We start from the raw sequence: 16,472 nt of genomic DNA on the forward strand, positions 1-16,472 counted from the left end.
ATGAAGAATATCATTCTCTAGAAACTTGAGTTCATGATGTAGAATAGAATATTTTGGAATCCCTCCCAAAATGCAGAGGAAATAAAAATGAGAGTGAAGGTTGATAAGATCTGGAGGACACAGAGAGGCCCAGTCTGCAAATATGCAGATATTCCCAAGGAAGAAACAAAAGTATTGGAATAGAAGAATTATTAAGAAATAATGTGTTCCTGGGTTGCAGAAATTAATTATAAAGATAAAAAGGGAAAATAATGAAAAGAGACCTCTACCTAGATATATCCTGGCAATATTTTTGCATTCTGCACTGGTGGCAGTGGTGGAACAGGTATAAAGAATAATCTTGAAAGAGATGAAAAAATAAGGCTGGCATTCATACCTCTGGTACTAAATGTGAGGGACTACATTTGCCTAGAGAGTTTTGAGAGGGAAAGGTTGCCCTCCCCACCCCTCATCTCCTGAATTTTATGTATAAATTTAGAAGATAGATTTCACAAGGAAAGCAGCACAAAGATGTTCTCATATGTAGGTCTCAGAAGGTATGCCCTTTAAGAATTTACTCTGAAAAGACATTTCATCTAACCGAAGATGAATCACTGTAAGCTCTAAGGAAAGCTAAGTCTTAAAAGGATGGGTGGACTTCTCTAAGGCACAGCCCCCAGCTCAGTAGCAGAGTCCTGAAGAAAATCATTATCTCTGTAAAGTATATCTGATTGCAGTGGTCCCGTTAATGAATCTGAAACTGGAGAGGTTGCTGCCTTCATGATGCCATCTGAATGAAACTGAAAAACACCTTCATTATACATTCTCATAATTTATTATGGGAATAATTTTGCAGTCGATGTGAGATATTTCTCTGAAAAACCTCTCAGTCATGTGTACTTGCAGACTCAGAAGTCTGATTATTTATGGTTTCAAATGTACCCCATCTACCTAAGAAAAAGATGGGAAGGAAGATTGAGCAATGTCATCTTTGGGCAGTATGTCTAGGAATAACATTTTTTCTTTCTGTTTTTCTGAATTCTAAGACAATTTAAAATTTTTATTAAATGCATTATTATTTAATTTAAATGAAAATCCCTTATTTTTTATCATGATGATGTAAGCCATGCTTGTTTCTTTTAAAATTAGATGTAAATGACACATCTTATTTGTTTGAGCTATTTGGTTAATCTAAATGATTAAGAAACCCAGATGGTAACTTATTGATAACAACTTTTGATTATAGATCAGCTAATTCTGTACCTTATTATAATTGGGACAGGAATAAACTATTCTCATTCAGTTCTAAATTTACAGTGGTTAGGGATATGAAAAAACTAGCAAGCTCTCAGGTCAGAGGAAAGTTGTGGTTTTTTTTCTTCCAATTTTGGGAATTTAGAGAACGTAGGAAATTTAGAAAAAGTTTTTGTAATAAAATGTTAGGAGAGGAAAGCCTCTGGAACTGCGGGTTAGGTGGACTTTCTTTACTTAACGTTATTTCAGTCGACTGGTTCACTTGCCTTTCTAACAGCATTGTAATAATTAGATAATGCAGTAGACAATCCAAAATCCAGGCTTTAATTTTGTTTGTGTCTTCTTTAAAATGGTGGCTATGCTGCTGAATTTAGTATGGGAACATTTTTTAAAGAAAATATAGAGAAGTATGATGTATTATTACTATTTTTACTCACATGGGCATATTTTTGAGAATTTTGGCTTCTAAAATGGGGTGATTTCCTCAGTATTAGGTTAAATTCTAGGCTTGCACCACCTCTTATCTGCAGTATATTCATTGCAAAGGATTCTTCTCTCTACCTTTTCACACCCTTTTCCCGTAGTCTTGACTGAATTTTTAATAAAATGCATGCATTTAAATTGCGATTGGCATGTTTCTTTTTTAGTTTTAGTGCTGATTATAGCAGTGTCTGGTATGTGGCAAATAATAAATGTTTACTAGTTGAATGAGTGGAAGTTTAGGAGAAATGGGGGGCAGGGAATCCTTCCTTCTTTTTCTGTTAGAGACTCTTTATTGGCCCAATTTGGGATTGAATTTTTCTGATAATGTGTGAATTATTTGTAGAGTAATACATTTCTGCTTCAAAATATTTTAGAAATATTCTAGGAAGATTTTTGTATACAACCTATTTATAGATTAGAATCATATAAAAACAGGGAGTAACAGCTCCGGAGGCAAAGGCAGGAGGCACTGATGCCTCTAGCAGTTGCTGCCATTTTAGGAAAAGACAAGATTTCCTTCCCTGTTGTCTTGGTGGGCTTTCTCTGAAGATTAATAAAAGCTGAGTTTCTGTCTTCCTGATTAAGCTCCAGAAGACCACAAGCGGAGTGGACACTAGAGGTAGGATCACATTTTTTTCTTATAAAAATGAAGAACAGAGCGTTTTTCCTTGCCTGGTAAAAAGGCTCATAGCAAAAGAGTAATAAACAAATTTGAAGGTTTTAGAATGTGGGAGCCTGGCATCTTTTAACTTTTTGACCTTGTGATCTGCAGAGATGCTAAAATTGTCTTTATTGAAAGATAGTAGCTTATTTTTTAACAATGTTAAAAATTCAGTTTAATTAGCTAAATTAACGTTTTATAATTGACTGAATTACTATAAAATCCTACTAATCTGATTTTATTTTTAAATCATAATCTCTGAGCCAGAAGTGAAGGAAGGCTATAGGACTGGCCTATAACTTCAAAGAGGAACAATGTGCTTCTACTTGATAGCTAGCAATACATTTTTACAGGCTGTGTTCTAGTTCTTGTGTACAAACATGCCACGAAGTTCCTGTTCTTTTTCCTCATTAAATTTTGCTCACAGTTTCTTATATATGATTAAATATCTACAATGCAAATTCTTCTGAGGGACTAAATAGAATTAGCAGATGCTATCAGATTAAATTGCTATTTTCAGATACTAGTAGAAGATACTTATGTAATAAGTAGTCTGTAAGACATAAATTATTTTTTGATGAAGAAAATACATATCTCCCTTGATCATAATCTTAAAATCTTGGTGCTAGTTCAGTGACATCATTGCTATTACTCTAACTATATATAGAAAATTTATAGAAGAGATTAGTCCAAGCTCTTTCAAGGACAGTGAGTCTCCTTAAATGCTGTTGACAAAAATAGAAAATGTACAATGTTAGGAAGGTTTGAGGTTGCCAACACCTTTTTTGATCCAGCAAATTTATTTGAGATTGCCCCCTTTATTTAGAATATGAGGAGAGAATGTAATCCATGCAGGAAAGGATCAAGGAAGCACTGTGTCTTGCAGTCTTTAACAGTGTCTGGAAATGAATGGGGAAAAGAATTGATAGGTTTTATAATAAAGCAAAGGTTTTAATTTTTTAATTGGAAATTTTCAAACAGAGGGAACCATAGATGTTGCATAGTAAAACTAGTAATACATGTCGAGCAGGCTTCAGCAAACTTCCTCTTTAAAGAGCCAGATAGTAAATATTTTAGGGCTTTGTGGGCAGTCTGTTCTCTGTTGCAACTACTCAGCTTTGCAGTTGTGGTATGAAAGAAGATACAATATAGAAATGAATGAATGTGGCTGTATTACAATAAAACTTTATTTACAGACACTGAAATCTGAATCATTTCCACATGTCAGAAAATATTCTTCTTTTGATTCTCCCCACCCCCAGGGATTTAAAACTAAAAACCATTCTTAGCTCACAGACTATACAAAAATAGGTGACCGGCTGTTGTTCACTGACCCTTAAATCTCAGTTAGTGATAACTGCTAACCAGTAAAGACTATAACATGATGGTGGAGTAGAATATCTGTCTCATGGCCTAATAGGCTTTTAAAGCCCTTCTTCATATCAAGGAAGTTAAACAGTATAAAAAATGCTTTACCTTTGAGACGAGACGAGAATAATAAAGTAGTAATATGAGAGAATGTGTAGTAACACTCAATGGAGTTAGACCACTAATATTCCCAGGAATTTGCTAAAAATACAAAAACAAACCATTAAGTTCAGCAGCACAGTTCTTTGAATTCAGAAGTAGGAAGAATGCAGTATCATGAGGATGTCTTCTGGATTTAATTACAGAGCTCTTTGAAGATTCTAAATCCAACAGAATCCAGTGATATAGTTCTGTATGAGATTCCTTACAATGACACCTGAGAATGTTCCCACTTATATGTAGAGAAGAAAATAAAATGAAATAACCTTTAAAGAAATCGAGAATGTTTTATTGGTTCCTGCTGCAACAAGTCTTTTATTAGATGTTATTCAGAGAGGAAAGCATTTCTGTTTAATTTAACCAGCATTTTTAGGATTTAGTGTTGGCAAGATATTTGAAAATACAGCAAAATACAAAATATTTTCAGATATTTGATCCAGAAATGTAGACTAGGATTTTGCCAAGCCTGTTCCTTATGCAGCATGGTGAGAATGTTTCTTCCTCGCTTTGATTTTTTCCATCTTCTAGAGCAGGTGAAAAAAATTGGCTAGCTTGGATAGAAACACTCCCAATCAAGAATATAGCTGATAGTGTAAAGAATAGAGTTTTTCTTTGAACCATAGAAATTAAATTTGATGAAGATTAGGTGAAAGAAATGCAGCCTCAGGAGAGGCAGAATCAGTTGTTAGCAGTAGCTCAGAAAATGAAGCTTATTGGACAGAATTCTATGGGGCAAAAGTTTTAATTCAGTGAGTTCAGATGGAGTTTATTTTTATATTTTTATATTTAACTTAATTTTCTTTTAAAAAATGAGTTTTGCTGAATCTGCTTGATATCAAGGAAGACATTAGATTTAGAAAATATAACTTTTGTCATACTGATATTTTCCTGTTCATGGATTTTTGTTTGATGCTCTATAAATGGGGTGAGGGGGCGGGGCAGGGAGGTGTGGAACTTCAAAGATGCTAGATGTCTTAAAGTTGGATAGCTTCATTTGAAACTGATAGTTGACGGTATTTAAAAATAAAATTGGTTGGTAATTTTGTAAGTTTGTGTTATTTAATGTAACAAACCAGGTTGAGATTACTTCTGTGAGCCTTAATAACTTTCTGATGTTAAACTAACAAAGCGACTTCAGATATTTCAATAGTACTTTGAAATATAAATAAAAGTTTTAAATTCTCCTCTTACATATCTTTTGTCTTGGGGGAAAAATAAACTTTCTCCTATGACTTAACCATGCAATTTACATTTCTGATTGGCTAATGAAATTAGGGGAACTTGAGATCTTTTGATTTGAAAACCAGAAAAATGGACAGTGCTATTTTTGACTGGAACTGATGTTTTTTCTTGTGTTTTACTTTTTTTTTTTCAGCGAAACCAGCAGTGTGTGTAGCAGCAGTGACACAGGACTCTTTACAAACGATGAAGGACGACAAGGTAATCTTGATCCCAGTTTTGGGATGTTGGTTCAGTGTTTCTGGGAAGATTCTGATGACATTGGAGTGACTCACTGCAAATATGTTGGTTGTCTATGGTAGTGATTCTCAAACTTCAAGATATATAAAGAGCTTTAGGGAACTGTTAAAACGGCAAATTCCTGAACTCCTGGAAATCAAATAGGTCTAGAGTTGGCCCATGGAATAGGCATTTTTCACAGGCATCTGTGGTGATTTTTATGAATGTAGGTCATACTTTGAGAATCATTGATCTTGGGGGTTATAGTGTCAAGGATGGGACTTTGGGAAGTTGCTTTTTATTAGAACCAAAATAATACACTCATGTATTATTCTGTTTTTTGGATGTTAAGACACTCTTACTTTTACATAGGGAGGATTTAATTTTGTAACTTTATTTACAAATGATCACAATGTTCTGGGTGAATATATTATAGAAAACATCTTTCTAAAGTTAAAATGCCTGAAGTTTCTCATAGAGCACTATGAATAAGGCTGGTGTATGTTAATTATCAGTTCTTTATTTTTACTACCTAAACAGTAATTTGAAACTGTGTTTTTGTTCTGTATACTTGCTCAGGGCTGCACTAATTACAAACTAATAAGAATTTAGTTATGGATTAATAAGATATAGCTCTTTTGGACTGTAGTTTCTTGCTTTAAATAAGGGATTTGTAGATCTTTAAAGTTCCTTCTCCAATGATTTTTCTCCGAGAGTTAAGTGATTGAAGGACAGAGGCATGGTGGCTGCATGTCTAGGTTGTTCCAGATAGGCTCCCTAGCAGCTGAAGGGATCTTGGGACTGTGAGACTCAGAATCCAAGTCCTGATTTTAGAGAGAAACCGTGGGGAAGGTATCTCACCCATGCCTCAGAGTTGTGGGTCTAGATGGAGTTGCTAAGCTTCCTATTATATGGAAGTTGGGAGTGCATTTCTATCCCTTTATGATTCTGAGAGAGCTAGGTGTCGTTAGAGGTTGTGTGCATGGAGAGTGTGTGCTTGTATATTCCCAGGTAGGTTCTAGCCAGGGTCTTGATTCTCTTATCTTATACCAGGAAAGTCTGGTTGTCTTTCCATGAATGAATTGGTATATACTGTTCAGTTACTGATTTTTGCTCTTTTTCTTTGCTTTAACTACAATACTATGATGTATCATAATGTACCTCTTAAAGGTTATGAGGCATAATTATACAGAGGTATAAAATAAAGTATGGACTTATTACAACAGATTAGGTTTGGGGCCTTTGGAAAACCTTTGCACTGATAAGAAATCCTTGCTTTATCATAGAAGATTGTGGAATATTCTATAGCCCCAGCTTTCCTCATTGTTTCTGCCTCCAATTCACACATTCTAGTGATATTTTAGATGCTTAGAGTTCTCAGCACAAAGCTATGTTATTTCCTGCGTCCAGTCTTTGTTTATGCTGGTCTCTGCCTGAAGTCTCATCTTCACTTTTTCTTGAACGGCTGGTCATCCACCAAGACACAGTTCTTTTGCCCCTCCAGGGCATATTTACATACAACATCAGTGAGTTTTCTTGCCCTCAGTTTCTTATGTTTGGCCAATAGGAGGCATCAGCAAAAGAATGGAGGGGAAGGAGGTGACTGAGACTGGGTGTAATGGTCAAATTTTTATTATGATAATGCTGTTTAACCTCAAATTGTCAGTAGTTTACCACATTTATTTCTTGCTATGGGATTGGGGGTTAGCTGTGGCTCAGCCGATCTTACCTGGGCTCAGCTAGTCTCCATGTTTCAAGTTGGGTTTGTATCTACTCAATGTATCATATTCTGGATAGTAGGCTAACAGAGCAATGACTATATGTGGCATGGACTTCTCTTGGTGGAGGATATGAATGTCAGATGACCAAGCCAGACCATGCATGGATAGTTCAAGTGTTTACTTGAACCACACCTGCTAATGTTCTACCTAAAGCAAGTCATATGGCCAATCCCAATGGAATGAGGAAGTGTGCTCTGTCTCAGAGGGAAGGCCCTCTGGAGTCCCATGGCAAAGGGGGCAGATGTATCATTCTATTTTGAGGTAGTACAGAGGTGGAAACAATAATGCATTCTACCACATTGGATTATAGTTCTCCTTGGCTCCCTTTTTGTGGGACTACTGGTTTTGTTTTGTTTTTTTTTCTTTCATTACATAGTTTATTTTTATAGTTTGGGTAGGAGAAGAGTCCATAAACCATACAACAGTTTGCCCCAGGTCCGAAAATTTCAGAACATCCTGACACGTAGTAATAGCTTCAACAGTTTTACTACAAGTGATCTTTTGCCTTCAAAACTCTTTAAGGCATCACACACACCCTTTATTAGCCCTCTAAGGAATGAATTTGATCTAAGATGAAGCAAACCCTCCATATGTATTTCTTTATATCACATCCAACATTTAAATTAGTAAAGCCCAAGCCAACCAGCGTTCCTTTGCTGAAGACCACCACTTCTGTTGGGCAGCCTTCTATAGCCGTAGTTCTCTCTGTGGTCTGATAACCATGCTTTCTCCTCACTACTTCAGGTCTGGTTAATGGTAAAGACTCCCCACTGTGCTAGCCGCAGGGTGCTTCACCATCCCTTATTGGTTTCTATTAATGCTGTCTACCCTTTGTGAATAGTCATTTCATTGAAGTCTGTTATTCTATTTAAATATGCATGTATTTCCTAAAGGGATTCTGACCGATACTCTCAATATAGGCACCATCTCCTAGAATCCTTACTCTTTTCATTCCCTATACTTACTGCTTTATTAAGTGATTATTATTACCGTATTACATTATTGTTTGTAGATGTGTGTCTTTTCCATTGAAACTTCAAAAGTAAGGATTTTTTTTTATTATTTGCAACCACGATAAGTTTAACACATTGCCTGGCATGTAGTGAGCTATTAATAAATAATTATTGGGAAGCTCAGTTAAGGGGAAACTTCTTTTTTTTCCCCCTCGAATGGAATTGTACACAGAACCTCAAATCATAAAACAGCTAAACCTGTTTTGGTTAAAGCACGATCCTAAGGGAACAGGACGTCAGGAGCCTGATCCACTCAGCCTCTTCCTTATTCTCTGGCAGCACTCTTTTGAGGAGCTTCTGCATCAGGCATCCTAGTGAACCCAGGGTGAAGACTACTGGTCTAGATGATCTCACAAGGTTCTTCCAGTTCAGTGAGTCCCTTTTTATATTATCAAAAATCTTTAGTGAATGCTTGAGAACCAAAAAAATCTCATTATATTTTACCCTTTGTCCCCAGAAAATATGATCTAGCTAAATAAGCTGTTTTAATAAATGGCTGAAAGCTTATGAATATGAAAGGAATTAACATATTGAAGAACATAGGAACTAATCATTGTTAATTCCAATGCCTTCAATTCATCTGTGTATGTGGTTTAATGAGATGCTTTTAGTGGTTCTCAAATTGTGGTCCCCAGACCAGCTTAACATCTCTAGAGAAATTGTTAGAAATGCAAAGTTTTGGTTGTGCGCAGATCGGAATCAGAACTTTGGGGGTAAGACCCAGCAGTCTGTTTTAACAACCTCTCCTTGTCCTTCCAATGCACACTAAAGGTTGAGAACCACTGTTTTAGAGAAACATGTTGGTGTGTTTTTATAAGAGAACACTTTGAATAACTTCTTTAGAGGCAGTATCTGTTGCTTTTCACCAGTGTGCAGCTTTCCTTTCCTCCTTTAGCGATCTCCACAATGGTTTAAGAGTTACTGTTATCCTGGGTGTTAGTGGCCCATGAATCTGATATTTCATGTGATTGGCATGTCCTGAGCAGCTTTCCTGGAATCTAGTATACACTAGCGAATGAATGCATTATGAGCTCTTTAGATATTCTTCTAATACTTTTTTCATCCTTGCTGTTTTTGAAAGGAGGGTGGGGTGGCAAACATAAAGTTATCTATCTTACTCTTTGTTGTCAGGAATAAACTCTATTGGAAACTGAGTTGTTATTACTATAGCCAATAGAAAGAAGTTTGAACCAAGAGTGTGGATATATGGGTCTTGACTTTGTCATTAATGAAGAGTATGGCCTTGGGCAAATGGTATAGCTTCTTGACAGGCCTCAAGGGTTTATATTATTTGTTTCTGAGGTAGTTTTTTCCTGCTGGCTTGGATTGCTAGTGTCAAGGTGATTTTATGTCCTATTAATGAGGTACCAAGGAAAAACCAAAGTACGGGTATACATTCTTCATTCACTTATTATGAGAAATGAAATATATTAAGAAATCCCTCAGGAAAAGCTAATTTTGAATTGAGAAACATTTGTGGGCTTTGAATCCCCAAGTTCGTTGATACCACTGAAAATGGTACGTGGGAGACAGTTTATTTTTGTGGTAAGGCTGTGGAGTGAGTTGGGCTTTGAGTTCAAGTCCTGGCTTCATCATTTACTGCCTTGACCTTGACTTCTTTGGGTTTTAGTTGCCTCATTTGTAAGTTAGAGTTAGTATAAGGTTTGGAAGAGATAACATATTACAGTATCCTGATAGGTGGTAAAAGTTTGGTAAATGGTAGCTTTATTAGTTTTTAATGTGTAATGCAGTCCAGCATTACACATTATGACATTTTGAAACTAGTTTGATGTCTCAGTTTTCATTATGATATGGGTCAAGAAGAAGGATCAAAACAATTTTTTTGTACTTTGACTTTATTTAAAAAGCATAATTAAACTATAGCACCAAAATGTTATCCTCTTTTTTAGTTTTTGATAGAGCATGTTAAAATTCCAGCTTATGAAACGATCGCTTTACTTTAGGGGATGACGAGCAGAGTGATTGGTTCTATGAAGGAGAATGTGTTCCAGGATTCACTGTCCCTAATCTTTTGCCCAAGTGGGCTCCTGATCATTGCTCTGAAGTTGAAAGAATGGATTCTGGATTGGATAAACTTTCAGATTCCACATTCCTTTTACCTTCTCGGCCAGCTCAAAGAGGTGAGTTCTAAGGAGACCAAAATATACTTCACACGTTTGTGGTTCTCTTTGGGGAGAATCATCTCATGGCATACATACTCCTGCTGCTCAGCACACATTAACTATCTGAATATTGGGGCTAGTCTAGAGATTCGTCTAGGGGATTCAAGGGTGAATCTCAAAATTTGAGGTTCTCTCCATTCTTACTTAAATCAGTCCTTGGAGACTCTTGGGATACATATTGACATGGCGTTCTTTCAGCTTGCCTTTGCCATTTGTGCCAGAGTTAGGAAGCCTAGCAGCATGTCACAGCTGTTTATCCTACTGTGAAACTGATGGGCTATTGAGTGAGTGCTTACTGGAAGCCTGAAGTACTGGATCTTGGGAAAGAACAGATTTTAGTAAGAACATTCACACACAAGATATACTGGCATTTTTAAATGGATGATATAAAAATATTTTTTAAATTTTATTTTAATAATTTTACTATTGTGGACTTCAACACAAATATATACCCCTTCCTTTTGCTTTGCCTTTAATTACGATGTAGCAAAGTAGAGTAGAAAAGTCTAGGACAGGGAGAAGGAAATGTGGTAATACTCTCTGGGACTGTCTCCCTACCTCTGTGACTGTGATAGTCCCTTCAGTCCTTGGAACTCGGGTCATTTAAGATGTTGTGACATTAAATAAAACTGTTTCAGAAGTTTATTTTAGCCCCACAAATTTATGATTCTAAGATTCTCAGTAATCAAAATCAACTAGTTAGTCAAGTATCTGTTGAGCAGCTGTTGTGATCAGAATTACATTAAAAGCAGTAAACTACTATTCTATAGCATTTCGTTGAATTTGGGTGATTGAAAGGCCTTCTCCGAGAAGTTGGTTCTTGGTAAAGGTTACTCTCTGGCTTTGGCATGTTGTTTGCTGCCTTAACGTTCATCAAACATTCCAATGACCATTTCTAAAAGTTCTTTATGGACCACTTAGAATATACACAAATAAGCAAGAATAGGAAGAAGAAACTTAAAATGGCCTGTAATCCCACAGTCAGAGACAGTCTCATCCATAACATTTTGGTGTGTTTCTTCCAGTTGTTTTTCTATGTGTAGAAAACATACAGCAGTTAGAAAAAATGGGATTATAATATACATGCTATTTTTACCATTATTTCATGAATTAGAATGTTTTTGAGTAATAACTAGCATTTAACTTATAATTAGAAATACCTTATATTTGTGTAGTTTTTTCAGTTTATAAATTACCTTTCATGTGCTATTTCATTGGATTTCAGAATACCCCTGTAAGATAGGAATGAGCAAGTGGTTATCCCTCTATTATAGACAAAGATGCCTAGGTCAAAGGTAAATGACATAGCCTAAGATCACACCACTGCTGACAAAGATGGGAATAGTAAATCTTTGACAAATAGCCTAGTGACACTTGTTTAAGGGTCAGTCTAGTAAGATCCTGGGAGGTAAGGCGTATCATTGCTAATGAATCTTTCACATTCAGTTCCTGAGGACTTCTTCCTTTTTATTTTTTTATTTTTTTAAATTTTTTTTAGGCTACCATGCTCGCTTGAATCGTCTGCCTGGAGCTGCAGCGCGATGCCTCAGAAAGGGGCGGAGGCGGCTTGTTGGAAAGGTGATAGCTCTCACTGTTTACTGTGCTAAGTGGGAAGATAATATTTCCTATGAGATTTGTGTATTTACTTGATAATCAAAGGTGCTGCAGAACTTCCTGGAGTTAATTAAGACAACTAGAATATTTTGCGAGTTCACAAGAGTGAACATTATGTAGGTAGGATATGAATGGCTCTATACATAAAAGATGGTTTAACTCATATGAAAGTTCCGACGAAGCAAACCCTGTGATGGCAATATCTATTGTTTGTAAATCTATAAGCCTGACCTCTGTCTCTTTTACTCTTTTGATTAATATGATATTATGTACATTAAATACTTCGCTTCTTTATGACTCCTCCTGAATTCATGAAAGCTTCTTCTATCTTAAAAAAAAAAAAACTGGAAAAAACCCTGTTACCAAATTTCAAAACCCCTCATTGGCTATTAGGGAGGAATACTTACTACTTATTCATTTCTGCCTTTGCCGGTAACTGCTAGTCATTCAGTTCATTTAACCCTCCCAACAACCTTGTGAAAAAGGTGATATTCCCTTTGAGCAGATGAGGAAAACTTGGGTTCAAAGAAGTTTGATAATGTCTGATGTTATCTAGAGAGAAGTGGCAGAGTATAGAAATTGAACCGGAGTCGACTTCTCTTTTATCTTTCTTTCTTTAAATTTTAAAAGTTATTTTATTTATTGTTTACTTTAGCTTTGAGATTGAAAATAGATTAAGACTGGGGCTCATACCCAGTCAGAGAAGATGGAGGTTGGCAGAGAGGAAGGGAGAGGAATTTTAGAGCATTAATTTGTTCACTCAGTAAGCATTTAGAGCGCCTACTATATGGCAGGCTCTATGCCAAGCCAGTTTGGCTGCCCTCTGAGAGCAACTATTTTTTGAAGTATTAGCCATGCAAAAGAAAGGCTGTTTAGTTCCAGATGGACTCAGATTCTTTTTATCTTTAAATTCAATTTCAGTTTCAAATTAGAAAGACATTTGGTTATTAGAAGGATGATACTTTCTTTTGGATCAATCATTTTACCTACAATAAAAAGCTACTTCTGCTATTCTGGGTGCTTATTCTTGACAGCTAGCAGGATAAGAATGAGTCTGTGGGGCGGAGGGAAGCAGGAGGTTGGGAACAGGAAACAGAGATGGTTTGATTTTTTTCTCTTAATTGGTTAGGCTCAACAGATAATGTTCTCCCTACCACCTACCATTGTTTCAGCTCCTCTAAAATAAGAGCTGTCCACTTGCATGGAAGTCCGTTCCTCTTGAAAGCTCCCTTTAAGGAAGGAAACTAGGGCCTATTGGACATCTCTAAGGATTTCAAATGAATAGAATAATGTTTACTTGTTTAATTCATCTTCATCACCTTAAAGGGATATTTGTCATTTCTAGCAGAGGTCACTGTTCTGCACCTCTTCTTCCCCTTCCCCCATCTCTCTTCTCTTTTTCTAAATTGTAATCATAAATAATGAGTTTCATTCACAGCTCCCTGCCAGCGAGCTGCTAATTACGCAAAGTACTGCTTGTAATTTACACAGTAATAAACTGTAAATTTAAACATTACGGCACTTTAAGTTAATAATTTTCTGCTGTAACAAATAGCTCATTTTTCACTCATCTTTCCCTTGGTCTCACTACCGTGGCTGTGTCTGTGACCAGGAGGCATAGGCATAAGGGATGAAGACATGAAGAATACAGTATGTGAAACCTTTTCATTTAGCTCCACTCTTGCCTAGAATCTGACCTCAAATTAATTTTTCTGTAGCCAGTTCTGCTAAAATGTATTTCTTAATGTTTAAGCTAACCACACACATAGATGAATACAGATAATAATATTGTCCAGAAACAAATGTGTTTGAGTAACAACAGGCTGGACATTCTTAACATTCCTGCCCATAACTTATGCTCTCTCATTTTAACACGTACTCATATGTATGTAACTCTTATCCATGTGCCATTAGTATGCTTCCCAGGTACTGTGATAGATATTCATTGTAAATGTACTTAAGTTAAAGGAAGGTAGAGTGCCTTCTGCCATTTTCCAGTCTTTTGGATTGCTTGTGTTGTTATGGGTAAGAATTCATATTATCTTGAGAACCCCAAATTTAAGAACCAATTTATACAGACTTCTGTTTTTACTTTAGGAGATGACCTGTAACAGACAAAAATACAGAGTGACAATTTTTTGTAAGTTACAAAAGTTCTTTGATGTTTCACATTTAGTCAGAGGGTAGTTAGGTGTTACCAGTGAGGACTCTGTACATGTCCCATTATGAAGGCCATTGGGACTATAATCATACGACTCTAAGAGCTTGATGTCTTGGCCTGTTAAAAATTGGCCGTTAGATTTTTTTTTAAGTGTTTTTATTTCTGTATACTTCAATAACTCCAGGAGGTAATACTCACTATATTAAAATACTATATATATAGTAAACAATGTTTATAATGACTTTTTTGGAACACTAGAGAAAAATTAGGATAACAAGAAATACTTTTAAGATAGATTCCCATAAAAAGGAATATAGTTACTGTTGGATTTTAAGATTGACTTTTGACATGTACCTTTGACGTTGCTGGCACAGTTATGGCAAAGTGTGAGCTTGATGACACATCGTATTTTATATATTTGTTTCTGTGGTTGGATGACACTTTTGTCTTCCTTGTCTTTTCAGGAGACCAACATAAGTACTTTGGGTACTGAGAGGATAGGCCACATCATTAGTGACTCTCGGCAGAAAGAGTAAGTGCTTATGTATTTACTGGCTCTTCTAGTCTGATTCTTGGAGAAGGAGGCAGAGGGAAGTTTTATGAAAAAACCTTGAAATCTGACTTTAGAGCTGAAAGAGGAGATCTTAAAGATCTGTACTTTATAATAGTTAACATGGCCCATATCCTAAACCTATAAAAGTGATATTTTTCCTTCCTAGACTAGTTTTTATTTCTTTGCTTTTTATATCTATAGGTGCTCCATTATAAAAGTAGCCTCCAATAAGGATGTTATATTTTAAACTCATTTTTCTGTTCAAAATGGGTGATTGCCTCTACATTCTCTTATATTCTCTTCCCATTTTTAGACCTCTATATAGAGAAATATCTTTTTGTTCTAACTACTGAGATTAAGTACAACTAAAAATCCTGTGTGTAGTTGTAGGAAAATCATTCCAGCCTTTCTTATGACAGCCTCGTCCCCTAACACGATTGGCTCGTGTTGTTGCCTGTACATGACAAGGTCAGTATTCAACTATGATCTTTTACCTATCCAGATCGAGTTTTTAATTTACAAAATAGGCAAAATGTACGTGTAGTTTATGCCCTTGTTGGACTGGGAATTCTGTTGTCACTGCACAGCTGAGAGCGCATTGGTGTCACACTATAATCTGGGGGTTCTTTTTAGTGTGTCTAGTCTTTTACAATTCATTACAAGGCTTTTTTCTTTGACGAGCTATTTTCTGCAAAAAAGTTCCTATGCATTTAATATCTCTCCTTTTCTCCTCCAATTCCATCTTTTTTCTGTTTGTCCACTTCATTATCCCAACATCTTTTTATCTTTTCCTCCTCTCTGTAATTTTTCTACCACTTCTTTTATTGTTTTCTTTCCTGTTATCTCTCCCTTTCTTTAGTTTCTGGTTACCATCAGCTGGGAAAAGAGAACGAAATCAGGTAAGATCTTTTCTTTGTCATCTTTATTTTATCATTTGATTTCCTTTTCTTTAGAAAGAATAAAGCGTTGGCTTCTGATTTTCCACACATTTCTGCTTGTGCACATGAGGTAAGGTTCCCACTCCCTGTGTTATGATTTTCTTGGAGGACTGTTTTCCAAGAATATCTGATATTCACTGATAAGAACTGTAGCTAATTCCCCTTGATAGGTTCATCTGTGATCTTTAATTTATTACTTATAATACATACATTTCATAGGAATCTCATTTTTTTTTAGTTTTGAACTTTGCAGTAAGAAATCAGAATCAACCTCATTTGCTTATGGTTTAGTTCAACATCAGAATCCTGTGCTGAGAAGTACAATGTTGAAGCCTAAACATATGAAACAGAAGAAGGTAGAACAGCATTGGGTGAAGTGGGGTCAAGGCCTTAGAGTCTTACTCTCTTAATTTTGTCCCTAACTACCCCCTGAGGGAGCCCTTGGCATATCTAGTCCTTTTGGGGTGTTTTAAAATTACTGACAGTAGCTGTGTTCCTTTATGTTTGAAGCTTTTGATTTTGGCGGGGAGAGAGATTGCTTTATCTTGGTGATTAGTTATAAAATAGATGTAATCATTATATCAAACTTGTTATTCCATAAAAATTAGTAAAAACAAGGCTGAGTAATAATAATTTACATAAAAATATGAAGTAAATAGTGCTGCAGGTGGTAGGCGAATAAGGAAAAAGCCATTGAGGTGAGATGTGAGAGACTGCAGTTTGGGGAACTCTAAGCTAGAGTGCTAATCCTGTTTGCATCAGAGGATCTAAAAGTAGAAGGGGACCTTTGGGGATCATCTTCTCCAGATCTGTTATTTACGAATGAGATTTAAGCTATTTGTCCACAGTCATGGAGCTAGTAGAACT

At 36.0% G+C, this 16,472-nt stretch overlaps 1 protein-coding gene across 13 annotated transcripts in view; it reads left to right on the forward strand.

Moving 5' to 3' along the window:
- The window catches only part of GPATCH2L (G-patch domain containing 2 like), a 48,242-nt gene that overhangs the window by 8,132 nt on the left and 23,638 nt on the right, over positions 1-16,472 (forward strand). For 8 of the 13 annotated variants that reach the window (XR_003044089.1, XM_015599656.2, XM_015599655.2 and 5 more), the window contains exons 3-8: positions 5,280-5,344; positions 10,121-10,297; positions 11,838-11,917; positions 14,579-14,646; positions 15,052-15,135; positions 15,621-15,675. Coding sequence is in view for 12 of the 13 variants with exons in the window: in XM_015599656.2 (XP_015455142.1) it covers positions 5,280-5,344; positions 10,121-10,297; positions 11,838-11,917; positions 14,579-14,646; positions 15,052-15,135; positions 15,621-15,675 (529 nt within the window). In the remaining variant the exon portion in view is untranslated. Of the gene's footprint in view, positions 1-5,279; positions 5,345-10,120; positions 10,298-11,837; positions 11,918-14,578; positions 14,647-15,051; positions 15,136-15,526; positions 15,567-15,620; positions 15,676-16,472 lie in introns of all 13 variants that reach the window. The other 5 variants (XM_025041982.1, XM_025041984.1, XM_025041981.1 and 2 more) reach the window with 2 other exon arrangements.

This window comes from Pteropus alecto, unplaced genomic scaffold (assembly GCF_000325575.1).
Source record: "Pteropus alecto unplaced genomic scaffold, ASM32557v1 scaffold8, whole genome shotgun sequence".
Taxonomy (NCBI): domain Eukaryota; kingdom Metazoa; phylum Chordata; class Mammalia; order Chiroptera; family Pteropodidae; genus Pteropus; species Pteropus alecto.